Here is a 26,186-nt window from a genome sequence, read left to right on the forward strand (position 1 = left end):
CTGATTATCTTATTCTTCTAGTTTTGTTTCCTTTAAACCTGGTTAGTTTTAGCTTCTGTTTGCATATCTGTATTTTAAACTACAAATGAAGCACACGACCAAGTGTTCAACATGCTTTGAGATGTGTGAAACTGGTGAATTATCTTCTCTAGTGCTGGATTCTTAAAAGGTCCTGGTAAAACAATTTACCTTTTGTATTAAGTTGTAAGTCTTTGCAGAGTAAGAGGAAGGTGATCTGGAGGATAAGTGTGTGTTTAGACACAACTGTTTTGTGTGACTTGCATTAGCAGGTTGCTTATTACAGTGCTTGGCAGCTGGCTGACCTGATTTGCAACACACAAATCTGTAACTCCTTGTTGAGGGAGAAGTGAAGAATGACAGATTTCTGAAAGTTACCCTGAACTCGGTGCCTTTGGCAGCCACAGTTCTGACTCTGCATTTACCACCTACGGAAGAACATTTTTGTGAGGTGGTTAACCAGGAGCCCAGCTGCAGAGATGTTTCCATGCTGCCCTGGGACAGGCATTCATTAGCAGTGTTCTCTGTGCTTTTCCCAAAGGTTTTCTCCTTCTGCAGATGGAAGAATGGTGTTTACAACCTCACAAAAGTAATCACAGCATCACAGACTGCTTTGGGTTGGAAGGGACCTTAAAGCTCATCCGTCATGTCCCCTCCCATGGGCAGGGACACCTTCCACTGTCCCAGTTTGCTCCAAGTCCCATCCAACCTTTCCTGGAATATTTCCAAGGATGGGGCAGCCACAGCTTCTCTGGGCAACCTGTGCCAGGGCCTCACCACCCTCACAGGGAACCATTTCTTCCTTATATCCCATCAAAATCTCCTCTCTGTCAGTTTGACTGTATCAATCTCAATGAAGCCATTAGATTTCATTATTATTTCTATGAAAAAAAAAATCAGGAATTCTGTTTTCCTTCATTTTTCTTGTAAGGACAACCAAAACGGACCTCTCTGCTCTGATCATTAAATTAAATGAAGGAAAGAAACTGGATTTGATACCTGAGAAAGGGAAAAGCAGGCAAGTTTGAATTCAGGACAAATGAGGTATTGCTGTCTGATCACTGGAATCTGCTATAAACTGGGGAATGAAATGGCTCTAACAGCAAGGCATTGCTAAAAATCCCAGAGCTGGCACCCTCCCTTGGTAGGTTCAACTTAGAAGCCATTGCTGTTGTCCACACAGCAACAGTGACAAAAATGTGACTCTTTGCCTTCAGTAATCTCAGTCCAGTTGTCTCTATTGCCATAATTTAAGAAAAATAATTTTTAAAAAAAGTAGAAATGAGTGTAAACTGTGTAACAAATATTTATGAACAGAGCTTATGTCCTTAGAGAGGTTATTGATGGCTGTATTGACTCAAATGTCTCTCGTCTGTGTTACCTGCCTTTAAATTTATATCTGCTCATCCAGTGTTTAGGATTTGCACAGATGCACTGTGAGTTAGACACTTTGCTAATTCTTAATGAATTACCCATTGAAATTTGGTTTGAAATCTTTTTCCCACATGACATATATGGACTTTACTGTTTCCATTACCTGATTATGATATGGGTCTGCAAAGGCCCAAGCCCTAAGCAGCCCCATGTAGTGAGACTGTCACAAATTAAATGAAAATAAAATCAAAAGGGTTGCAGCATATCTTTCTAACCAGTTGTCTTGGTTTTGAAAGACAGGTGTCTGCTAAGGAAGGCAGAGGCCCCCCTTGAAGTGGCAGATATAACCCCTTTTCCCTCCAAGTTATTATATTTTGAAATCAAGGGCCTTTAGGCAAAGATGTGGGAAATAGGAATAACAGTTCTTTACTCTATATATATATGTATATAACCAGTCAAACAAAACAACAGTAATTATGGCAGTAACAGCAATCACAAACCCAGTGCCAGCCTTCTCGGCTGTCGGGCCCTTTCCCCTCGGGTGCAGTTCCGCTCGCAGCCGGCAGGGGCGCTGGCGGCTCCCGGTGAGCAGGGCAGGTGCGATGGTTCCCCCGCGGCTGCAGGGGGCGCTCCGGAGCGAGCTCGGGGAGCACGCGGCACTGGTGCCCCGGGATCCCGGGAAGGGATGGGACAAAGGCTTCACAAACCCCTGGGCAGCTGATCCCGGGCTCTCAGGAACAGCAGGCTGGAACAGCAGGCTAGAACGGCAGGCTGGAGCGGCAGGGACGAATGCGAATCCCGGGTGGCAGGCGAGATGTATCCAGATGGGAGAACCCCACGGAGGCCCAGGCAGGCAGGGCGAGCAGGGCTACAGCGTAGCGAAAAGCTCGAAGCAGCAGCGGGGCAGGGCAGCCACAGCCTGGTCTCCAGCAGGGCAGGGAAAGCGGCTTTTGGGGTCCCGGCGTTGTTTCCAGCAGGAAGAAAGAACGGCCAAAAAGAAAGAAGCAGCAGCTCCTTTCTCTGCAGCTTCTCTCTCCGGACGCTCAGAGCGAACTGACCCCACACCCAGGTGTAGACAAAAGAGTAGCCAGGCCCGCCCCACTCCCCTTTTTGTCTTTCTTAAGTACAGCTATTTGTCCCCTAGCAACATGCATATGGGAGAAAATTCCTTTAACAGGAAAACCTAAGACTAAACTAAAACCCCAACACCAGTGAAGCTGGTCTTCCCCTCCCCCTTATTTTTCCTAAATGAGTGGAAGAAATCTTAATTTGACAAAATGATTGCATCCTAAAAAGGGGTGAAGTGTCTCTGCTAGTGAAAACCACCCAAGGTTCCAGGTGGGTTTTTTTTAACTTTCTTGAATGCTGTTATCCAAAACTCACCCTATGAGGTTGGCTGTTTGCTTTTTTGCTTTCTTGTGTCCTTCTCTGTATTTTGAATTGGTGCTTATCTGATCCTTCATCATTTCCACAACAGAGAAAGCTCCTGGTAACATGATGAATTCATGAGAACTTATGTTTGTGAAGATGGATTAGAATTGAATCACTACTACGTCATCTTCAGTTCTTGTGGCTTACAGGGAGCAACATTCTGTTATTTCCCTGAGTGCCCACAAAATTTAACCTCTCTGTTCCTCTAAAATAGTCCAAGGAATGGTGTCATATCCTGCTGTGTTGATCAGTCCTTGTAAGGCTCAGTTCCCATCACTGATTGCTCAACGTGCTCCTGAGAGAGAACTTCTCTTCTTAGTCACTTGTCTTTTACTAAGCCAAAGCAGTGATCAGAACCAACAATAAACACATTACTTGTGACAGAAAGCACACATGCGCAGATGACTTATAATAAACACCAAGTGTTGCTTCCAGAATGCTTAAAAATTAAAAAAGCCAAAAAGCAACCACAACAACAAAAAAAGGACAAAGCAGCACTGTTCTGTCTGATTAAGGTGGTATATACCCTAAAAGCAGCACATAGGGGTGCAGTGATTCACATAATGAAAGCTTTAAGAAAAGATATTTCCAACTTACCCTGTTTTTAACATACAGTATATTTTTGGGGTGTGGCAGGAGTTCCCCCACCTAAGGAGCAGCTTTGGCTTTCAGTAGTTGTTTAATGAAGCCACACATTCAGTTTATCAGTTGTGTTATCACTGGGCATTCTTAGATCACCTTGCCTCTCAAATAACTCCCTTTAATCCTGAAATTAAGCTCTTTGATAAGAACAGATTGCACTGTGTGTTTGACATTGCAAAATAGAGACTGGCTGACTTTAGTGAATAGAAAATTATGTAAAGCTTAAACTGGAAAAGGTACCTAGAATGATAAACTGGTTTCCATGTCTATATTCCTATATTCAGAGTAGAAAGTGCTCATCTTCGTGTTGAAGAGTACAGCAGAAAAAAATACTGTTTTCTTCTTTCTGAGAAGTATTTGCAGTGAGTCATTCTGTCTCTGATAGAATTACATCATCACGATGTTATTGGCTTTGTAGCATACAGCCAAAAAATGCTTCATGAACTTTAAACTTAAATTACTTAGCCCAGGCTTGTAGCCATATCTTTAACCACCGTGGTTTTCATGTCATGTTTTGCTATTTAAGTCTAGGTAAGGATTTGGTGGCTGTTGATATCTGAAACTCCTTCATCAGATGAAGATGAATTTTGTTTGTTCTCACTCTTACCATAAATGCATCTTTAGGGAAGAAGGGCTTCTTCCAGTTCCAGTATTAGAGAGAAGATTTTACTGAAGGTTGTGGGTATGCCAAGAAACCTTAAACAAAATCAAGAACAGCTAGGAGTCATCATGATGCTGTTAAGATATGGTTGGGAGCCTGCCTTTGATTTGCTGAAGCATGAACCTGACAATTATCCGTTGAATATTAGACTTTTCTGGAGCTCCACAGGGGAATTGAATAGCCCAGTTTCCAGTGGGCTCGACAGCATTTTTATTCAACAGCTTAAAGATGTGTAATATTTTCCTGACACTGGCTCTCCTAGCAATGAGGAGTGGCAATGCTTTTACGGTCACCTGTAAGGTGTGCACACCTGCCTAGAATGTTCTGAAAACTGGGTCCCTAATGCTGCTTGAAAATTATGTTCTGGGGCAAAAAATGTATTGCTTTTAATAATTTCCCTGCTACTCTTGCTGGTTAGATCTTATAGGGCATTAAGGCTTTTCATTTTTTCATTTTAGGAGATGACCATTCCATGGTGCCTGAAGAGGGCAGAGCTCGTGTTCAAATGCATCAAAGGTATGGGAGTGGATGCTTCAGTGGGATCTGCTGGAGCCAGTCCAGAGCAGGGACATGAACTTGTTAAAGGGCTGAAGCAGCTCTGCTGTGAGGAAAGCCTGGGAGAATTGGGATTGTTCAGCCTGGAGAAGGGAAGGCTTTGGGGTGACCTCATTGTGGCCTTGCAGTGCCTGAAGGGAGCCCACAGGAACGATGGAGAGAGACTCTTGGCAAGGGCCTGGAGTGACAGGACAAGGGGGAATGGCTTCACAGTGACAGCACGTTTAGGCTGGATATTAGGAAAAAATAGTTCTCATGACTCAGCATAGTTTTCTGTCTTTCCATGTGGTTGTATTACTTTCTGCATTTTTGTGTGCTGCACTCAAATAGTTGAGCCAGTCACTTTCACCAACCACCTGCTTGAAGAACCTCTTCCTATTGTAATTGACTTTTAATAGTTCACAATGCATGTGTCATCTATGTCATCCACTTCTATTACACAAGTATTTTTGTGAGTGTCCTTATTTGCCACAAGAGGATTCCTGTGGCCTTTGGTAGTTCATCACTTGAGCAATAAGTGAGTGCTGAGCTTTTTCCCTATAGAATCATCATAGAATTGTTTGGTTTGGAAGGCACCTTAAAGATTCCAACCCCCTGCCATGGGCAGAGACACCTCCCACTATCCCAGCTTGCTCAGAACCCCATCCAGCCTGGCCTTGGACACTGCCAGGGATGGGGCAGCCACAGCTTCTCTGGGCAACCTGTGCCAGGGCCTCAGCACCCTCACAGGGAACCATTTCTTCCTCATATCCAATCTAAACCTGCTCTCTGTCAGTGTGAAGCCATTCCCCCTTGTCCTGTCACTCCAGGCCCTTGCCAAGAGTCTCTCTCCATCTTTCCTGTGGGCTCCCTTCAGGCACTGCAAGGCCACAGGGAGGTCACCCCTGTTTCTCAGTGAAAGGAAGCCATGGAAAGAACTCCTGATACACTGTTTGGAGAAACCCTCACTTCTGCTGGGTCTCAATGGGCTGCACAGTAGGACTCATTGTTCTGTCCTCAGTGTTGATATTCTGCAGAACTCCTCTTTAGATTTTCTATATTTCATTCAGATTGCCCAAGTCTGATTTAAAGGCAATTGAGGACATCCCTAATGAAGGCAGTTCAAACCCTACTTGTATGTGAAAACTCCCTCACTGCTTGCACATGCTGTAACTGCTGGGGGGTATTGCACAGGTAATCCAGTGTCAGTGCTGGTTTTTTAGGTTTCATGATGGAAATGGCCTCGTGGGATGGAGGAATTTCTCGGACTGTACAATTCCTGGTACCACAGGTAGGTGAAACCAAAGTAATTTCCAACCTAGGAGACTGCTGGTAAAAAGTCATGTCAGCAGATCTAGTTTTGATTTTTTTGCTATTCCCTGGCCCTTTTGAGTGAGTTTAAATTAATCAATCTGGTTTTGTTTCCTTGCCTGTAAAAGAGGAGTAAGGGAGGGTTTATATGTTTTAATACCCAGTAGTAGTTTCTGAGAGGATGCTAAACTTTCAAACTGGGAAGTTCACTTAAAAATAGTGAATGCATCACCTTTGAAAAAGAGACTTTTTTGCTGTTAATTACTCAGAGGAGATGGGCTAACCTTGCATTACATAAGGTGTTTTATTACTCATTGTTTAACAACATGGAAAGCTGCAATGCAGAATGTTCAGTCATGCTTCCACAAAACCATTAATTACTCCAGGTATTTGAAGTTGGTTCTAATTTAGATTCTGAAATTATTTAATTTGGAGTTCTAGCTGATCTTCAGAAACAGGAAGTTTTCCAAAGGGGGTCAGCACTAGGTTTGTCCTAAAAAGCAGTTAAGAGCGGAGTTATGTTAGGAAAGGAGTAACATGTATTTCTTGACAAAGTAGAAAGCTGCTGAGCAAGAAGGAAGCCACAGATAAGTTCCGAAGTTGAATCTAATCCTGGAATGCAGACAGCGGGAGTCCTGTAGATAACAAGCAGCATTGTCCTGCTTATGTTTGGCAGAAATAATCAATCCCTGGAACAAGAAATCTACTGGAAACGGATACGTGGATATGTCACATAAATACACAGCCAGTATTTTTTTAGGTCAATCTTTTCCTTTTAACTGGATTCAATAGAATTATAACACACAGTTTGAAAATTATTTTTGTTGTCTTCTGAACAGCAGCAATTATCTTAAATACCAAGAAACAAAGTTGAGAGAGACTTAATTCTTCCAAACTACAGCAAAAAGCCAAACCTTACCTGTGTTTTGGGTTTTTTTCCAGACAATTTCTGAGGAAATGTTTTACCAGCTGAGTAACATGTTGCCACAGATCTTCAGAGTATCCTCCACACTGACTCTGACCTCCAAGCACTGATTTCTATGGAGGACTAACCTGTATCCTGTTGGCAGAGGATGAGATTAAGGAGATTCTGGAACATGATGTCTCTTTCCTGTGGATTGATAACCCCAAAGCGGCATTTGTTGCAATTTCAAGACTCGTGTTGTTGTAATAAAAGATGAATGCTGTTTGTACTTGGGTGGTAGCAGCTGATTTTTGCCTCTTGCTTTGTTTCAGCACAGGATTGATGTTGAATTCCTCACCTTTATCTGAAAGACATTCAATGTAACTTGTATGAAATCTACAAAAATATATAAGTAATTCTCATCCATAGGTAGTAGGAATGAGAGCTTATGGTAGGAACAGGGTCTTCTGGCTTCTACAAACATTTTCTGAATTTTCTCAGTGACTTTTAAAATAATACAGAGCATGTCAGCTATCTCCTTAGAATAACCAATGGAATTTGTCACAGTGACCACAGAATAAAATGTATTACTGCCTCATTTACTGCTACAAAATGAAAGACTTGAATCAAACATTTACCCTGTTGTATTTTGTAGATCGTGGAAGTGTTTAAAACAAAAATCAAATTACAAGAAAATATACACTTTTGACAATAATTAGCATTTTTAAGTTGTTGGGTTTTTTTTTTTTTTTTTACTATGTTTGCTTTTTGCTTTATTTCCAGACTTCACATTGACAAGTTTATCATATGAACAACTTTATAGGAACACTAAAGTGTTCTGGACCCTGTTGTACAGATAAAATTTGCTGTTTGTTCATTATTAACATTTTATGACTAATCAGAAATGCCAGGGAGACAGCTCAAGATGCAACTATGAAATTTCTTGGGACAAACTTGAATCCAGTCAAAAAAAACCCCAACCAAACCACCCCTGCATCCCAGTGATGGGGGATAAGGGGGACAGTGGGAACTAGTTTTCCCGCATCATGGACAATCTTGGAACTCGGCTGTGGACTCGGGAGCTGGAAGCAGCCCTTTCATGGCCACAGGGAAAGTCCTGTCTGGAACTGGGATTCTTGGGATTGCCAGAATCACTGGGCTCACAGCAAAGCAGCTGTGGGGGTGAGGGTTCCAGGTGGTGGGATTTCCAAATCCACAGTTCTGTGTGGGAATCATGGGGATCCTGGCAGAGCTGGCTTTGAATCAGAAACCTCTTCCTATGTACTGCTGAAATTCTACTTTTGGAAATTGGAGAACCTAGAAGTCAATTAAGACCCAAATTATTTTCTGTCTTCATTGTGGTTTTCTAAAATGTTATTTAGCTTAATAAATGTGAAGATTGAAATGCTATGCTTTGGGGAAGCTGCATAATTGAAAATTCTCACGGAGAACCAAAGGAATATTCACCATTTCATGATGATTATAAAGTCACTGTGTAATTAACAGACTCAGTATTTTTATCAAGTCTTGCATGTTGCAAGAAGCCATGTAAGTGACCCAGCAAACATCTCTTGCTGAATTGTCAAATACTTTCTTTTCCTCTGCCAGCAGCTTCTAAAGAAGAATCATGCAAGTAACGTGACCTAATTTGGTGTTCTAGAAAAGAAGGATGTAAATTCCTCTAGAAGGAGCTGGATTAATCCTGTTACAGCTCATTTTACATTGCTAGCCTTAAACTGAAATCAAACTCTGGTCCCAGAAAAGCAAGTGCTCTAACACTATTCTGTCTGGGAAAGGTGTGGTGGCAGAACTATTCCTTTTTAGAAGTTGTAAGGTTTATCTGTGTGTGAAAAAGGTCTGTGTTACATACTTATATTAGTTTTATATTTTCCTTCAGTCAGTAAATCTACCAACAAGGAACACCAACAATTCTTGAGCAAATATCTTGCTTATACTTCTAGACTCTTTGGTAATAAAAATTACGTCTGGTATGTTTGCCAAAGCATGAAGACTCCATTTAATTTAGTAGCACTTGTGTGAAACTGCCACTAATTTCTAGGAAAATAACTCAGCTTTTTGCCTTTCATTTTTGGAATGTTTGTTTTCCATCCTCAGCAGACTGCATCTAAACTTGTCATCGGAAGAACCAGTTGGTCTTTGATACTGAAATGAACAAACAAGCTCTAGTGATGAGGTTTTGGAAAGTCAAAGTGGAAGGAATGGTATGGGAAGACTATTAATTCTACTTGCTGAAGTGTGACCCTTGTAAATGCTGAATAAGCCTGCCAAAGGGAATCTTTGTCTGGAGGATCCATGACAGAACATTTAATATTCCCCTTTTTCATATCTGTTCTCAAGGAAGTGGTGCTAACAGCAGATTTTTAGCTGTCTGGAGAAAAACAGAATATAGAGATGGGCTGACCTAAGCTGTACTTTCTCTTTGGTCTGTGCCTGACAGCTGTAGAATGCAGGCTGCAGTTTATGGTGTAAAGCCGCCTTAGAAATCCTGTTTCGGTCATGAAAAGCTATTCAAGATTAAGAGGAAAATGACTTAATGGGCATGAGGTTTTCTATTTGTATATGCAGTGCAGATTCCTTGGAAGGGTGACAGCATTCAATGCCTTGAAAATGTCGTGTAAAATTATATGCATGGCTTGAATTGAATAAAAAATTCTTGCCACTGGGAGAGGTGAGGAGCAAATGCCATTGTTTACCTTTTTTAACTTGTTCACGGAGACCACTGTAAACTGCAGGTGCCCTTTACAGAGCCTGAACTGAGGTTATTGCAAGGAAAAAAATGCCAAGAGTCTGGATTTGTCAAGGATATCACTTGGTGCCCTTCGCCTCTTGTCACCAGCTCTACAACCCATGTCTGCTTCTGTGGGAACTGGTGACAAACAGGAGGAGAAGAATGCAGGCAGTTAAACACATGGAGAGAGCTTGTCCTGGCCAGGTGCCTCTACCCTGCTGCAATGCCAGAAATGTCACTGTTAGAAGGTGGCACTGCCCAAACAGGTGGGAGTCCTACCCAAGGTCCTTTCTTCTGCAACAATTCACTCTGGACAGCAAAATCTTAATGATGAAAGAGTTATTTTATAACTTTTCCTGCTGTATGAGAGGTGAATGAAGCCACAGACAGTGATTATGGAGAAGGGGTATAATGTAAAGGAGGAAATTATCATGGAATAGTTTGGGTTGGAAGGGGCCTTAAAGAACATCCAGTTCCATCTGTCAGGATTGAGATTGCACGTTCTAACCCAGTTCTGGTATTTCTGTGAGCTTAAAAATTGATCAGTTTATTGCATCTGTGCCTCATTTTCCCCTCATTAGAGGAAAGTTTAATTTATGCTTGTGTAGTATTTTGAGCATTAGTCTTTCATGCCTCATTTACTGTTATTTTTTGCCAGTGCTATACCCAAAAATACAGAGCTATTCCCTGGTATTCACACCAGGTCAGCTGTGTAAAGAGATGCCTGTCCTCCTCTTGTATCTTTGCCTCATGGAGCTCTCAGGACAGACCATCAGTGCTGCATAAAAATAAATGTATTACTTCATACTATATACTGGATGTGGTAGAAGTCAGTAGCAACCACAGGACTGTTGTCCTGTGGGACCACAGAATTAGAAGAATAAATTATTATTGTTATGTATAAGGACAAACAGCTTTATTTCTGATTGTGTAAGTTGAAGGGCTTGACTTTATGATGTAATAGCATTTAAATGCTAAGGTGTAATCTTAGCCCAACATTTAGAAGCAAGTTCTTTTAAAGGTTATTTCTTGGAGGTTAGGCCAGATTCTGGGTAAAGAATGGTGGTTCAAAGTTCTTTCTTTCCATTCACATTTCTGTCAGAATAACCTACAAAAGGAGAAAAGCAATGTTCACCCTTTATAATAAAGGCCCCATAAGAGAAAAGCCATGGAAATGAGTCAATTTAGGATATGAAGTCAGTGTTGCAAGCTCTGCCAAGTGCAGCTTGGAGAAGATGAGAAAGCTTGAGCAAGCAAAACTTCCTCTGGGCATACACTTTCCATGTGACATATTTTTTTAATTGGGAAATGGACTGTGGACTTCAGTATGTGATGCTCAGTTCCAGTCTCATTGGCCAGTTTCTCTGCTCTCAGAACAGACATAGAGCAGTATTTTCAACCAGCTCTGTGCAGGGCTAAGAAAAGGTGAAGAAATGTTCTCTGCTGGAGTAATTATCAATATCCACAGGAAAAAAAAGTCACTGAACAAAGCAAGGTTATTGTGCCATGTTTGTAATACAGACGTAGAAATATGAAGTATCTAATATCAAATGTTCTGTGTAACATAGAAAAACCCCTCAAAGTCTGGCAGTGTTAAATCATGCAATCACTCTGCATGGACCAGCACACAATTATGTGCTGTATCTCCCTTCTCAGAGGAGCCATGGTAGGTACTGGAATGTTCCTGATGCCTGTTGCAGTTCACAGCTGCTTCTTAATCTTCACTCCAGCCACTGGGAATGCAACAAAAAATACCATGATAGAAAAGGCACCAACGTTGAGCAGTCTGTGGCCCGCAGGATGTGATGTTAATTTTGATTGTCTTCCTGGTTTTTATTTTGGCATTCACCTTCTGCTCTGTGTGTTGCTCGTGTCAATTCAATGTCTACCAAGTTTGCTGAGTTACTCCAAAATTACAGAGATGTAACTGAGAGCAGAATTTGGCCTTGTGTGCCCTTCCAAAGGTGCTAAGTTTGAAAAGATACACACAGAGCAACACTGGCTAAATGGCAATTGAAAGGGAATATGAAAACCATCTGTGAATATTTAAAGGATGTAAAGACTAAAGAGGAGGTGGGTTTGGACTGCATGTTCCAATAAGAGTTTCAACTTAACTAACAGGGATAAAACTAACAAAGGAAAAGAGGGAAGATTTAGAAAAGCAGTATTTCTAAAAACTTAGAAATCAGTCTCATAGTGTACAAACATTTCTCTGATAATGGACTGATACCCAGTGTGTGATTTCCAAGATAACAGGAGAATACAGCTATGCCTTTGTGTTATAAAGTACTCTTAAGCTGCCTGGGAGATGGCAAGACGGGGCTTCATGTCTGCCTTTCTGTTTGGTCAGCTGAAATGGATTGATTTCTCCCTCCCTCTGTTCCATCTTTGGGAACCATGTGGATGATCATCTGGGTCCAGACAGATGTGCTTCATCTCCCATTGGCTTAATAAGTTGATTGATTTTAAATCTGCAGAAAGGAGGATCTCACGGAGAAAAACTTTACATTCCTTCAAGAGATACTTTCCATGAAAGACAAAGCCTTGGGGGAAGAAATCCTTCAGTTCAATTAATTCAGGTTTAGATGAGGGGTAAAGAGAATCATATGCTCCAAGGCACGATCAGCTCTTTCCTAATGGGCATTGGCTCATTCTTAACAGTGCCAAATATCATCAGAGCATCTTTGAGATCCAGTGGTTTCAACAGGAATTCAAGGCCCTTGGCCCCCAGGCAGGAACAGACCCTGTACATATCAATTTAGGAGTATCTTGAACTGGGGAGTTACCAGAGTTGAAGCTGGTTTGGTTGTCTCCCAAAAGTCTTATTTTAAGCTCCTTAAACTGAACCATAACAGCTCCTGCCTGGCATAAATTATAATCCTCCGAAATGCTCTGTACTCTCTCATGCAAGTCATTTATAGTGGCTGTTTCAACTCTGTTCCAAAGAGCAGTTTTAAATCCCAGCAGAAATAGCCTGACCCCACAAACAGGGGCTGCTTCCTTCCGCCACTCCTCGTGTGTGCAGCACCCAAGTTATCAGAGTGCTCCATGCCTGTTCCCACAGCGGAAATCCTACCAGCACAGGCCAGCCAAGCCTCCTTTTTTGAGAAATGAATCTCTCTCCCCGCTCACCAACCAAAGATGGAAATTGCAGCGGGTCATTGGCAGGAGCTTGGCCCCAAGCTTGACCAGCTACACAAGAGGATGTGAGTGCTTCTGTTGAGTACTTGTTTGGAAACCGCTGCCTGACCACCAGTTGTTATCTTGGAAGTGTTTTTAGCCATTTTGGGCACTTCTCCCTGCCCATTGGAAGTGGTTCTTTCTTTCAAGCAGTCCATAAATTACGGGCAAGTCATGCAAACTGATGTTGCTACATGCAAAGTGGACACACCACATTTATATCTTACTTCTGCTTACAGTAGGAAATCTTTTGCTGCAAGAGTATAACAACATTTTCTAGTTTTTCTTCTCCCCATGATTATTTTACAGCAGGTAGGTATTTATGGATGACGACAGTCAGCCCCCTTGCCTGGGTGTGAGACCCAGCAGGTGAGTCAGCACATCCTGATGGCTGAGAAGTGGTGTCCCCCAGGGGTCTGTAATGGGACTAAGTCATTTTTGACGTCATCATCAACGATATGGACAGTGGGATCGATTGCACACTCAGCAGGTTTGCAGATGACACCAAGCTGAGGGTGCAGTGACACATCTGAAGGACAGGATGCCATCCAGAGGGACCTGGACAAGCTCGAGAACTGGCCCAGCCCCAGGGTCACAGCACAGGAAGGACAGGGAGCTGTTGAGCCAGTCCAGAGCAGGGACACCAAGGCAATCAGAAGGATGGAGCAGCTCTGCTCAGGAAAGGCTGAGAGAGCTGGGATTGTTCAGCCTGGAGAAGAGAAGGCTTTGGGGGACCTTTCAGTACTCAAAGGGGCTCTATAAGAGAGATAGGGACAAATTTCTTAGCAGGGCCTGTTGAGACAGGACAAAGGGCAGTGGGTTTAAATTAAAAGAGGGTTGATTGACATTAGATAGAAGGAAGAAATTCTTTGCTGTGAGGGTGGTGAAACACTGGCACAGGTTGCCCAGAGACATGGAGGATGCCCCATTCCTGGAAACATTCAAGGTCAGGCTGGGCAGGGCTCTGAGCAACCTGATCTGTTGAAGATGTCCCTGCTCATTGCAGGGGGGTTGGGCTACATGGCCTTTAAAGGTCACTTCCAGCCCAAATGATTCTATGATTCCATGAAGGCATCAAGAATTTGGAAGGGCATGCTTTGTACAATACATGCTGGAGCCATGTCTTTTTTGTATTTTCTTCTTTTTACTCATGATGCTGTCACAAGTAGCTCTTTAGAGAAGCATTCTGCCCACTAATAACTGGCCTGCTGGATCACCTACTTCTGCATAATCCATCTTAATTTTTATAGTGGGGTCATACATGGCCAGACCTGCCAGACACTTAGAGAAACAAGGGATGGAAAACATAAAGCAGTCAAAGAGAGGGAAGGATGGGCCAAGCTGGGGATGGTGTAAGAGCCTTTAACTTCCTGTTTGTGTCAGGAAGATTTTAATATAAAGTACAGCAACCCAGGACCTATTAATGTGCACTCCTGTGGCCAGTCCTTAAACTGGCTCCTCGAGGTAGAGATTATTGTGCCATGAGCACCATTAATTTTCACAACATTATTTCCATGAGAGGTTATTACACATTAAATTACAACATTCCCAAGCCTCCAGGCTTCTTGTAACAGTAGGAGAAATGGTGGGCTGAAGAAGACAGCTGGGTTTGCACGTGGTCTATGTCAGTTTACTTAAGCAGAACCATTTTACTGCTGCTGGAGGAATGCAGCAAAAGGTCAGTGCTGAAACTCCACTAAAGTAAGCTGAGCACACATTCCATCTGCCAACATATGCTCACTCCATGCTTGATCAAAAAGGAAATTTCAGAGCTCTGCTGCATGCTTGCCTTGACCCTGCTCCACACCGCCTGTCCAGTGGGCATCAGACAAACCATTCTCTAATCCTGCGTGGAATACGCATTCTGCTGAAAGGATGCTTGGAATAGCTGCACAGCAGCAGCAGCAGCAGCAGCGTAATCCTAAACTGGGCCTGTGCACAGGGAGAAGTGCAGGACAGCATGGAGAGAGATGTCAGAAGTGTTGCATGACTGCATGAAATGTATGGGTTTATTTCCTAGTCCTGTGCACCCATCACAACCTGACCCTGTCTGAATGAGACTCATCTTTGCAACAAACTCAACCTTGTTATTCAGCTCTTGCATTTTCTTCACCTGTCTTCTTCAAATGTTTAATTTTCTGGAGTCTGCCTGATCTGGTCAGTGTCAGAGGAGGAATTCTGTACTAACAACACGCACAAGGAGCTGCACCAACTTAACCGGGCTGTTAAAAATTGCAGAAGTGAAGCTCTTGTAGCTACAAGAGCTTTTGGCTGATTTAGAACATGCCCTCATAACATCACTTGATAAAAATAAGACTTGGGCTTTTTAATAGAACAAATTACTTAGGCTTTATATTTAACCACGGTCACTGTTAAAGCTATAACTGCTTTTCAGAATATTTTAGGAATCTGATCTTGATCTTCCATATGTTAAAAACCATCACAACAAATACTTTACACTGTGGTTCCTGATGAAGAAATAACAAGGTGGCTGCAGCCTTAAATACAAAATGTTTGCTTTGGGTTCAGATTTGCTACTGTTCAGAGTGACTACTGGAAATTATCATTTCAAGGCAAGGAAGGAGACAGCCTTGAAACAGAGAAACTCACAAACCTGCATGATTTTTGTACTGATGTTCTAGTTACTCACAGTCAGCTCTTCAACAGATCACAGACTCCAGCAAGAAAAATGGCCCCAATATTGAGGTCTCCTCAATGCACTGAAAGCAGAGGATATTTTGACACAGAGAGATGGGCTCTTTTCTGAAAATAAGACTTGCAGGCTTTAGAAATATTATGCAATGACCATTGTAATCAACCAGATTAAAACTGGATTTACTCACAATGTCTTTGGGCTCTGCCTTGGGGAGAATATTCAGGTCCGTTTAAGTGTATTGTATAGTCATGGATTATGAGGAAAACATCTAAAATCATACACAGATAAAAACATGAGTGTTTAAAAGATGAGGCTAAAGAATGAGGTCTTTGCTGGCAGACACCCAATCCATTCTTTTGATATTGTATGTTACTTTTGTATTTTACTATGTGCAGTGACCACACAGAACAAAATCACAATGAACAATCATTTGGAGAGGTGGAAACAACATGCTGCATGAATGTGGCTGGCATTTGAGGAAGGATCCATCACTATCCCCAGATTAGTTTATTTTCCTGGACTCCAGAAGTCTGCAGTTGGCAACAATAAATTGTATGAAAAGCTGATACAATGAAGGTAGGGCTGGCATCCAGCTGGACCCTGAAAAGCTGAAATAACGGGTTGACAGGTCTCTTGTGCAGCCTGGCATTAAGAAATGCAGAGCCTTGACCCTGGGAATACATTATTCCTGGCAATACTCCAGGCTGGGCACTGACTGATTGGGAAGCAGCTTTGCTTTGAGAAGAGGCTGGGGATCATGGTGCAGAGAGCTGAACCCAAATTCATAGTTGTGGTGAGGCAGGACAGCCACAGACTGGGCTGCATTAGACCAAAGGTGGCCAGGAGCTCAAGAGGTGAGAGAAGGGATTATTTCCCATCACTCAGCAGCTTCTGAAGGATCAAGGGACTGCTCAGCTGTTTGGAGCATTTTTGACCGAAGGGAAAAAACTTCTGTTTGCCTTGGAAGGATGGCTTTTGAACAAGGTCCTGGATATCATCAGGGAAGTAATTCTGTCATCCTTCTGTGGAGAATTCGGAACACTGTGTCATAAATGCCTCCCTTCTTCAAGCACAGAAGATGCCAACAGGGTGCAACCCTAACAGCTCTCTGCAGGAACTGTGAAGGTCTCGTAGAATGAACAGAGTGCAGTGGGAATGGGAAGAGGGTTGCAGAAGAAGAAAGGAGGAGATGTCAAAAACGGGATCCTTTCTATGGAAATTAGACAACAAATCACAACTGCTGTCAAAGATGAATTACAAGTTTTAGACCTTCAAGTGTTGCCTGACATACAGGAAAAAAAACCACTGGAAAAACCCAGGAAAAAGTTCAGATGACAGCACAAAAGGTTTCAGAATTCTCCTTTGAAGTATGAGGGAGGATCCAGACCAATGGATGAAGAATTGACATGCAAAAGAAAGTCCTCAACTGAGCTAATGGTGCACAACACAAGGAAGACACAGTTACCTGGCAAATGACAGAAATTGCCTTTAACCTTCTTTAGTGGATTACATCATTTAATCTAATCAATTAATAGTTCTATGGTCAGGAATCACACAGAGGTCAGCTGGGCCATTGGACAGAATCTCATCACCAACAACAATAAAAACAAGGGGGTTTTTTGCTTTCCTACTCAAAATGTTATTTAAATGTGGCATTTAGCATCCCTGTTCCTGCAGTGTCCCTGTTCCTCCTGTAATGAGAAAACTGTGCATGAAACAAACTTAAACCAAATTAAACATGTCCCTTGTCATTCATCTCTTCTAATAAATAGCACCAAGCAGATCCCTGTGGGGGTGGTGGCTGTCACTTCTGTTTTCTTCAGCTTGGCCTTTTACCCTTGGACTGCCTGTCCCTGTGGAGTGGGAACAGCTGAGGAGGTGATGAGAGAAGCAATGTGGGCTGGTGGGCACAGGACCAGGTGGGAAGCCACAGGTTCGCTGTGGAGTCACCACTCTGTTTTTTTTCAGTCATTCCCATTTCTGTGGGACATGGAGAGGGAGACCTGGCCAGCTCAGCAGACAAAGATGGGCATATTTGACTGTCTCTGTGCTTGACGTACCCTCTGCAGAGAATGAGTTCAGCATGAATAAGCAGTAAACCAAGATCTTTTTCCAAGCAAGCTAGCATCCACCTAGTCCTAAATCCTCCAAAGTTTCCTGTGGGAGTAGATTCTTTTTCCCACTTCCCTCCAAAAAGAAAATAGCAGGAAGCTGTTCTGTGATTTGTGCTTGCCTGCAAGAAATTGGCTTGTGAAATCTCAGTGAGAGATTTCCCTGTAGAGAAATGGGAAGATAATTATTTGAGATGACACTAAGCTGTTAAATTTACACACTCTCCTGCCCCGGTGTGTCTGAGTGGCCTAACCAGGACCTCTGTGTGTGTGACAAAATGGAGGTTCCCTGTTAATATCTTGGCTTCCTCATGACTGGTGATGACAAATCATGTTTGAGCAGGTCCTGTACATGCTTTAGGAGTCAGCAGCTGCAATGAGGGGATAGTTTTGGGTCAAAAATTTGCTTGATTCTGCTTCCAAGAGCTCATCAGCTGCCAAGGCTCTTAGGCAAGGTTGCTGTCTCTTGTCCCGTTTATTCATTTTGGGGATTGGTGTGACAACAAATCTGCCTCTCTGTTGGATAATGGGAACAGAAATAACAAATACAGTGTGCTATAACCCTTTTTGTCATCCTCCTATTAGCAGAGCTCAGGTCTTCTGCTGATTAATCTTCTCTTCTGTGGCCCTATCCAAATTAGCCCTGATGCCAACAACACCCTCCTCAGTGTTACCAGTTCTGCAGTTTTTGTGGGGTTCTTGGGTGTTGATACAGCCCTGCAACCCTTGCTCTATTATATTTTTCTGCTGCTTTCAGATTGTGATTCATATTTCATTCATAACAGTTGTGGTGTCTGTGTTACAAATCTCTCCATGCTGGGCAGCAAACCCTATTAACCTAAAGATGATCAGATGGGGCTCCATGGTCATACCTGGGCTTACAGATTTTTATGCAATTTGTCCAGAGTTTGCAACACCTGCCCTGCCACAACAGGCAGATTTATCACCTGGAAATCTCCCTTCTCCACTGTCCACCACCAGCCTGGGTCTTCACAGGCAAGGTGAGCAATTTTAGTCCATCCTTCTGTGTTTGAATGAGGGATTGCTCTTTCCAGGCCTTAAAATAGAGAGAGACTTTTAACAGATTTGAAAATGTAACTTAGGACCCTAAGTCATCACACATTTTTTGAAAGATGTGCTCTGCATCCATATCATGTTACTGCTCAGCTGCAGGACTTTTCTTAGACTATCTGAAAGTGGATCTGAACTGCTGTGCTCCAAAGAGGGGTTATTTTAATATTGTGCTGAAATACTGACAATGAAAACTTGTTGCTTTAGTTCGGCAGTGAGCACTGTCATCCCAGGTCTTAAGAGTTCAAGTAAGCAGAGTTTGACTGCTGATGCAAATTTTTACCATTTTGGAGTTCACTGGGTTTATTTTACTGCAAATGCTATTGGTGTCTCCCTTCCAAATTTCACTGGGCACATGAAGCCAGGACAACATGCTACCTGAAAATCAGAAGGTTACATTGTGTTTTCTAGAAACAGTCACTTCATGGGCCAAGAGGACAAGTTTAAGCAGAATGAGACATCTTTTAGAGCAAACAAGGCTTGCCTAATTGAATCAGAAGCTCCAGAATTTACATGGCAGTTCAGATGTTAATAAACAAAACTCAGAAACCTGCTGGCCACACATTCAGCTGGAGAATGGTTAAAGACTCTTTTCAGGTCTGATGCAGAACTGCTGAGCAGTACAAGACAGCAGAATGCACTTCATCTCCCAGCTGCACACATTTGGTCTGGGGCCAGACACCAGGACTCCTGGTCTTACAAGGACCTGGTGTCCCAGTGAAATCACAGGTTTTAGCTATTTGATTTGGTTTACCGATCAGGCAAGGAAAGTTCTGATTTTTTGCAAGCAAGTAATCTGTGCACCCTTTCCATACTGAATGCTGTCAGATCGACTAGCTCAACAGGAAACTGCCGGAGCAATGCTGTCCCCTGGGTCACAAAGGCTCTCAGCAGTCACTTTCCAGCTGGGCTGACTAAAAGACAAAGCAATGCATCCCATAGACTTGTCTGAAATTATCTTGTTTGTTTGTTTGTTTGTTTTGGTCTGACCATTTGGTTTTTCTTCTAGGATCAATGGATGAGACACAGCGCATCCCACAAAGTGTTCCTTTAATATGTGCCATCAGGACAGCTTGTGAGAAATCTGCAGTGGCAGATGTGCCAGCAAAAGTTAGAGGAGCTCATTTAGCCCATAGCTTGTCTTTGCTCTGAGAAAACTGATAAATGAGACATAAAGATGCAAGGGTGATTAAAGCTGAGGATGGAAATCCAGCTCTGCACCCATTACGCTCATAAAGTTCTCTAGGGGGATAAATAAAGAAATAAAGAATAAAGAAAATAAAGAAAATATTACAATGCATGTTTTTACAGACAGTCATGGCTCTGAGATCAGGCAGTGTTACTAGGAGTCATGTGCATTGGGAATGGGCTGGTTTCAGACTGCAGCATAAGAAAAACTGGGAAATCATTGCTCCATGCTTGTAACAGGGACTCTGGGCTTTGCTTCCCAATGATGCTGGCCTCTCATGAAGACTGCAGCTATGATAAGAGGGTGTAAAATACTAGCATTATTCCTTCCTAAAAGTTATATATTGCTTTGCATCGATGAAAAATCATCAAATGAAGTAGAACACAGGAGAGAAAAGGATCTGAGGGTTTTCTTTGTCAGCTTTTAAAAGATATCCTTCCTTCAGCCATCACCCCAAGCCTGCCAGAGTTCAGGCAGTGTTTGGACAAGGCTCTCAGGCACAGGGTAGGACTGTTGGGGTGTCCTGTGCAGAGCCAGGGGTTGGACTTGCATGATCCTAGTGGATCCATTCTAGCTCAGGTTATTCTGTGATTCTGTGATAGTCCAAGTTCAGCTTCAGCAAAGGCACAGAGACCTTGAAATGTCACCTGTCACAAGCCAGGGCCTAGATCTGTGGTTCCCAATTATTTTATAGCTGAGCCTGTCTCCTGAGAGCAATCAATATTCACATACATCACTGACTCTGACTGCTCACCTGCCTCAGGGCTGCCAGGGGCTCCCCTTCACCACAAGGGGCTTGTGCTGGGGAGTCTGCAGTGTCCCAAGCCTCGTATTACACCTCTGCTAACATGAAACTGTCACACTGGGTGTGCTCAGTTTAATTATGCTTCCAGGTAGTCTCCTCATTAGCAGGCTTCTCAAATGACACAGGCAAGGCCTGCGCTATGAGAAGCTGACAGACATACTGGCAAAAGTATTTGTATAAATCTCAGCTGGTTTCGTCTGATTTATATCTTGATAAGTTCTGTGAAACTAATTGAGATAAAAGTCTAATCTGTCTGGCTCCAAAGGAGCTGAAACAGCATCAGTGGAAAATGAGGGGAAACAATTAAGACAGTCTGAGCAAACGGAAGGGGAGGCAAATGAAGATGGTCATAAGTTATAAAAATAGTGAGTATTTAGGCTTGAGAAAAGGAGACAATGAAACACTGGGAAGCTGTGGCCATCTCACTTTTTCCTCATCTTTAACACATTACGTAAGTCCTTCTCTTGCTCCTACAAATACCTCAGTGCCTGCAGGAGGCACGCACCCTCCCCGAGAAAATGTGATCATTTGGGAGTCACCTCAGTGAAAAACACGAAGGCCTAATGTTTGCAGCTATGAGTCACTGCAAGATCAATGCTCCAGCCTGTGTGCCCGGCTCAGCAGAATTCCCGCTGGGATAAAACCAGCAGGAGCTGGGGCTTCTGTCCCTGCAGCATGGCTTACCTCTCCTTTAGCCAGCCAGGAACACTCCCTGCAGAGGTACAGACAGAGGTTAGCGCGTGGGTCACTCAGTAAGAGGTCCCTTGGCTTTGCAGGGTGTGCACAAAAAGAGCTGTGGCCACCTCAAGCCAATTGTCCCTGAGTATCAAGGTGCCCCGACAAGCACCCGCTGATCGTGCCACCAAGGAAGTGGCTACAAACCTCTCATTGCTCGCTGATGAGGTCCAGAACTGTTTTTACACCTTCTTCTCTAAATAAGGAAGCTGCCTGTGAGGCCTCTGATTCCCCAACCAATTTGACTCCTTTGCTTACCACAGCCAATGAAATCCCACTCCTGCCTCCAGTCTTGGGTGACAGCACTCCAACCTCAGCAGGCAGGGAGGACGGCAGGTTTGTGTTACAGCCCTGGCAGCCTTACCTTGGGCAGGCTGTTGATGTCAGAGTGATGATGTGGGCAGGGACAGCCCCTGCACTATAAAGATGGCTCAATCAAATATAACGGAGGCTGCCCAGTGGGAAGCAGGATCTACAAACCATGGTCCCCACCAGTTGGAGTCCTGCTGGCCTGTCTCTGCTCCCAACCCAACTGCTATCGGGCTTTAGTTTCAGGTCAGCAAGCTCTATTTGCTTTCCAAAAATAAGCCTCTGCCACCATGCTGAAGGGAGAAAAACAAGAAGGGCGGTATTTTTAGGGCCATTAATTCTGACCACGTGCCCAGGAGGTGAACCGGATGGCCACGGCACAAAGACTTCTCATCACTATGTCCTGCGACGCCAGCGCTCACCGGACGTTGCCTGCGTTCCTTTTCCTGGGTTTGCTAGCCGGGATTGCTGCCACACACCCAGTTGTAAGCAGAACTAATGGCACATTGCTGGAGAGAGGATGGCAATCTCTGCTGTCCAGGTCCATGGCTGGGATGTCAGGGGAGAAGGCAGATGTGAACTGGGAGAGTGACTATTTGCTAGGAATCAAGAGGCAGCGGAGGCTTTACTGCAACGTGGGCATCGGGTTTCACCTTCAAATCCTCCCAGACGGAAGGATAAGCGGAGTTCACAATGAAAACCAATACAGTGAGTTGCATCCAGAAATGAAATAGAATAGATGTCACTTAATTGCTGTGAACACGAGTAACTACCCTTCATAGAGTGCAAATGTTATGACTTGATATTATTAATCTGTGCTACATCTGTTGCCTTTTGAAGTCTCTGGGATCAATAAACATGAGAACCCTTCGGGCTGAAACGTGGCACAAAATGCTTAGACAAATTTAGATAGAATTTATTTTTACCTGCTTTGCTGCGCAGATGAGAAAAGACAAACTGGGTCGAAAACGAACTCTCTGCTGCATTTTCTTGCTCCTCACCTTTCATTTGCCTTTTGAATCCAGGAGGTTTTTGCTGAGTCCGGAGTGCCAAAGCATGACTTTTGAATCCCAGCTGACCAGTATTTTTGGGACACTCAGTGTGTCCCATGGAAGGGGTTTGCTGGTCCTGGTTTGCTCATTCTTGTGGGTGCTGTTCTGTTACCCTAAGAATTAAGGAAAGCATTAGTCACATGGATTTGAATTTCCTGTAGGGGGCAGTTGCTAAAATCTTTTGCAGCTAAGATATCATGTGGGACTTCAAAATGCAAGCCACACTTCTTTACGGCTCAGTAAAAAACCTTTTGTAAGTACAGCGTATTACAAAAAAAAAATTTCTTACTGAAAAGGTCCAGAGTTTGACAGATCAAAAGAGTTCGATAGAGAAAAAGGCTTATACAGAATGTGATTACAATTCTAGAATAATTATTTTAAAATCCTGTGGCATGTAGGAAAACCCAAGATCTTCTCTGTGTATATTTATTTTGCTGCACAAGGGACATAATTCTCATAAAGAATATGTGACAAGTTTGTTAGGGTTTTAAAAAAATTAATTATATCTGAATTGCTTTCCATTAGCTCTAGATTCTGTGATAACACTTCTATTAAACTTCATGTTTTTCAGGTCTCTTTGAAATATCCACTGTAGAAAGAGGTGTTGTAAGTCTGCTTGGTGTGAAAAGTGCTCTCTTCATCGCAATGAGCAGCAAGGGGAGGTTGTATGGGACGGTAAGTACAAGTGCAAGTAGCTTTTCAGTTTAAACAAAAAAGTTTTGAAGTGGTTTGTTTTGGTTTAATGTTTTGCTTTGTTTGTTTGGGTTTAGTTTGTTTTGGTTTTGTTTGTTTCAGTTTTTTCCTTATGGAAATCTCTGATTACAAGCAGAGAAAATAGCCCTCACGTTACAGGGAGCCTGCCCAGCCTGCTGTCATCAGTGCTATTTAATACAACGAGCAGCGTGGCTGTTACAGGGCTGGGATTTTAAAGCTTTCCCATTAGACTGTACAGGGAACATCTTAGGAAAATGAATATATTCTGCAAATGGTACAGATTAATTAGATGGCTTCTTCTAAGGTCACAGGGCTGCAAACACGTTGTAACAAAGCTGAGCCCGGTTGATTCCATCCTGCATTGCATTGTGTGTAGGAGAGGTGCAATTATAGCTATTTCCAACAGCTACCCTTAGTAAAATAATGACCACATGCTCCCTCCTACCAAAAACAACCACACCATCAAGAATAAATAGGAAGTCTACCCTACAAGGTCAACATATGTGGCTGGGGTTATTTTAATGATCAGTTTTGTGAGATCACTTGCAAAGGGTGAGAAAATAATAATAACTATTAACAATGGTATGCAAATCATACTGAAACACTATCATCCTAATCTAGATGATTTGCTATCTAAATGCAGTTTAACCTCCGAGATGTGAGCAACACATCTCCAGTCTCAACATCCAGCAGAAAAAGTGCTTGTTAGGAGGTGCATTTGAAAGAGGCTGGCTCTGGGCAATAGGCAAAATCAGCCCATCTCAAAATAATGGATGGCACTGGTCGTATCCATTTCTTTGGTCAAGGAACAGCAGAGTCCTTTCCTTGGGAACAGCTGTAATTTCAACAAAGCATTGCAGTTGTTTAAAATAATGCCAAGTGTTGTCAGGGATCCTGTGGCCATTACTAACCTGACTAATTCCTTCTCACACACATAATGACAGTGGGACACTTTAAGGTCCCATTTCAGGAATATTCTTTCAATCACAAGTGATCACAAGCACCTAAAAAGTGCCACAAGCTCAACTGCTTTACTTAGCTGGGTCTTCCTAAAGAAATGCGGAGTCTGGCTTCAGAAACCCACTTGATTTTTTCCCCCACTTTCAATACAGTTTTTTTAATTTTCAAAGATACTTACACAGGCTGTAAGAGATGTGCATTTTCCCTTGTACAATACAATGCCTTAAGGTAAAATCTTACAGGCTTTAGGTGGTGTTATCACACAGATGCCCAAATAGAACTGCTTTGGTGACATCTCATGTGCCAGACATTCGAAGTCAGAGAATTATTCTGCTTTCTCGTTTAATTTCCTCTGCATTTGTCTCCTGCTTGTCCTTGCAACTCGTCTCCCAGATAACTCCCTCTCCTTAGATTTTCATGTTTTGACATGGAGAAAATCTAAAACTATTTTCCCAGCTTAGATCCATCTGCACAGTTAAATATCCCTAATGGTTTAAGAAAGAAAAGATTTATTGCTAATCAAATCTCTTATTCAAGCAAGTAGATCTCCCTGGACACTGCTGTTTGGAAAAGCTCTGAAGGTTTTGACAGCCAGCGTAGCATTCTTTTATAAATGACAGAACTTCTGACAGAGGGAGGTCTTAAATAAAGCTGTTGTTTGGGCAAGAGGGCATGATGCTGACAGAAATTTTTACTTGCAAATAAAATGAAGAAATGCATGATTTATAATGAATTAACTCGATCTGCCACAGGAAATGCACAGTCCATTATCTGGACAGGTGGCATCTGAGTTCATCTGACACCAAATTAGCACTGAGGAGGGAGATTTATTGTTGGCCGCAGTGGCTGCGGCACCACCTGTCACACACTGCAACGAGTCCTGGTGTAAAAATGCGAGGAAGAAAAATGACCAGGGCGGAACTGGTGGAATATTGATAGTACCTGATTTGTACCCCCTCCCCCTCCCCTTGCTGTTCCTTAGGCTGTTTTCCAAGATGAATGCAAATTCAAGGAAACCTTGCTGCCCAATAACTACAACGCGTACGAATCCAACATTCACCGCGGTGCTTACATAGCCCTGAGCAAACACGGCAGGGTGAAGAGAGGGAACAAGGTCTCTCCTGCCATGACAGTGACCCACTTCTTACCAAGAATATGAGCACCAGCAAAACAGAAGATTAAATCCCAGGACAAACTGTTTCATTTTGCACGTGGGGAATAACCTCCCAGGTAAAGTATTTATACTGGTCATTGAAAAAAAAAAGAAATCTCTATATGTATGTGTATATTTGGATAAAAATATTTGTACTAGATTCATCATATACATACATATGATATGTACATACATAGCATATGTCATATGATGCTGCTTCTCTTCTACTCTGTACAAATTTTACATGGCTGTGTGCCTCCTTTGGTGCTATACAGAGAAAAATGCAAGCTGGAGTGCAAAGGAAGTTTTAGGAAGATGCGGAATGGCTGTGGGCAACCATCTAATCAATCACAGGTTATTTACTAAATGTTATTTACCTCAGATAATAACCTCTTGTAGTGAGCTGTTTACATATCATGGGCCAAATCAACAGATGATTTTGCTTCACCAGAGCTTCAGGCAGTTCACTCCGTCTGAATACCTGCCTGCACCCCTCCTCTACAGACTGTGTCCTGTCCTGTAAAGTCCTCAACCCATTTTGATCATTAAGGTACCAATTCCACAACTGTTCCTACACAAGCAAACCATCTATTCCCAGAGTCCCTCTGTATCTGAAGGGATTCTCCT

The 26,186-nt window shown here is 42.8% G+C and overlaps 3 protein-coding genes across 6 annotated transcripts in view; 2 read left to right on the plus strand and 1 right to left on the minus strand.

Annotated features, from left to right (window-relative positions):
* Positions 1–7,593, plus strand: part of C4H12orf4 (chromosome 4 C12orf4 homolog) — a 20,753-nt gene extending 13,160 nt beyond the window's left edge. For 2 of the 3 annotated variants that reach the window (XM_032105219.1, XM_032105218.1), the window contains exons 12-14: positions 4,585–4,642; positions 5,884–5,951; positions 6,914–7,593. In XM_032105219.1, the coding sequence (XP_031961110.1) occupies positions 4,585–4,642; positions 5,884–5,951; positions 6,914–7,006 (219 nt within the window). In that variant the 3' untranslated portion in view covers positions 7,007–7,593. The remainder of the gene's footprint in view (positions 1–4,584; positions 4,643–5,883; positions 5,952–6,913) is intronic. The other variant, XM_032105217.1, reaches the window with a different exon arrangement.
* TIGAR (TP53 induced glycolysis regulatory phosphatase) overlaps positions 1–26,186 on the minus strand; it is a 63,329-nt gene that overhangs the window by 3,671 nt on the left and 33,472 nt on the right. Inside the window, exons 8-10 of one of the 2 annotated variants that reach the window (XR_004239533.1) lie at positions 22,682–22,845; positions 6,891–7,031; positions 2,600–2,878 (exon numbers count right to left, since the gene is read on the minus strand). The gene's annotated coding sequence lies outside the window, so the exon portion shown is untranslated. Of the gene's footprint in view, positions 1–2,599; positions 2,879–6,890; positions 7,032–22,681; positions 22,846–26,186 lie in introns of those variants that run through there. The other variant, XR_004239534.1, reaches the window with a different exon arrangement.
* FGF6 (fibroblast growth factor 6) lies at positions 21,977–25,858 on the plus strand. Its single transcript, XM_032105227.1, has 3 exons — positions 21,977–22,388; positions 23,304–23,407; positions 25,389–25,858. The coding sequence occupies exons 1-3, from the start codon at positions 22,049–22,051 to the stop codon at positions 25,563–25,565; spliced, it is 621 nt and encodes a 206-aa protein (XP_031961118.1). The 5' UTR covers positions 21,977–22,048; the 3' UTR covers positions 25,566–25,858.

The sequence above is a fragment of the Corvus moneduloides genome, chromosome 4, assembly GCF_009650955.1.
Source record: "Corvus moneduloides isolate bCorMon1 chromosome 4, bCorMon1.pri, whole genome shotgun sequence".
Lineage (NCBI taxonomy): Eukaryota > Metazoa > Chordata > Aves > Passeriformes > Corvidae > Corvus > Corvus moneduloides.

Excerpts from the sequence above, each read along its gene's own strand:
- FGF6 (XM_032105227.1), top strand. The coding sequence starts at position 22,049 with ATGGCCACGGCACAAAGACTTCTCATCACTATGTCCTGCGACGCCAGC. Across the intron at positions 22,389-23,303 it reads TCACAATGAAAACCAATACA|GTCTCTTTGAAATATCCACT; the intron begins GTGAGTTGCATC and ends CATGTTTTTCAG. Across the intron at positions 23,408-25,388 it reads AGGGGAGGTTGTATGGGACG|GCTGTTTTCCAAGATGAATG; the intron begins GTAAGTACAAGT and ends GCTGTTCCTTAG.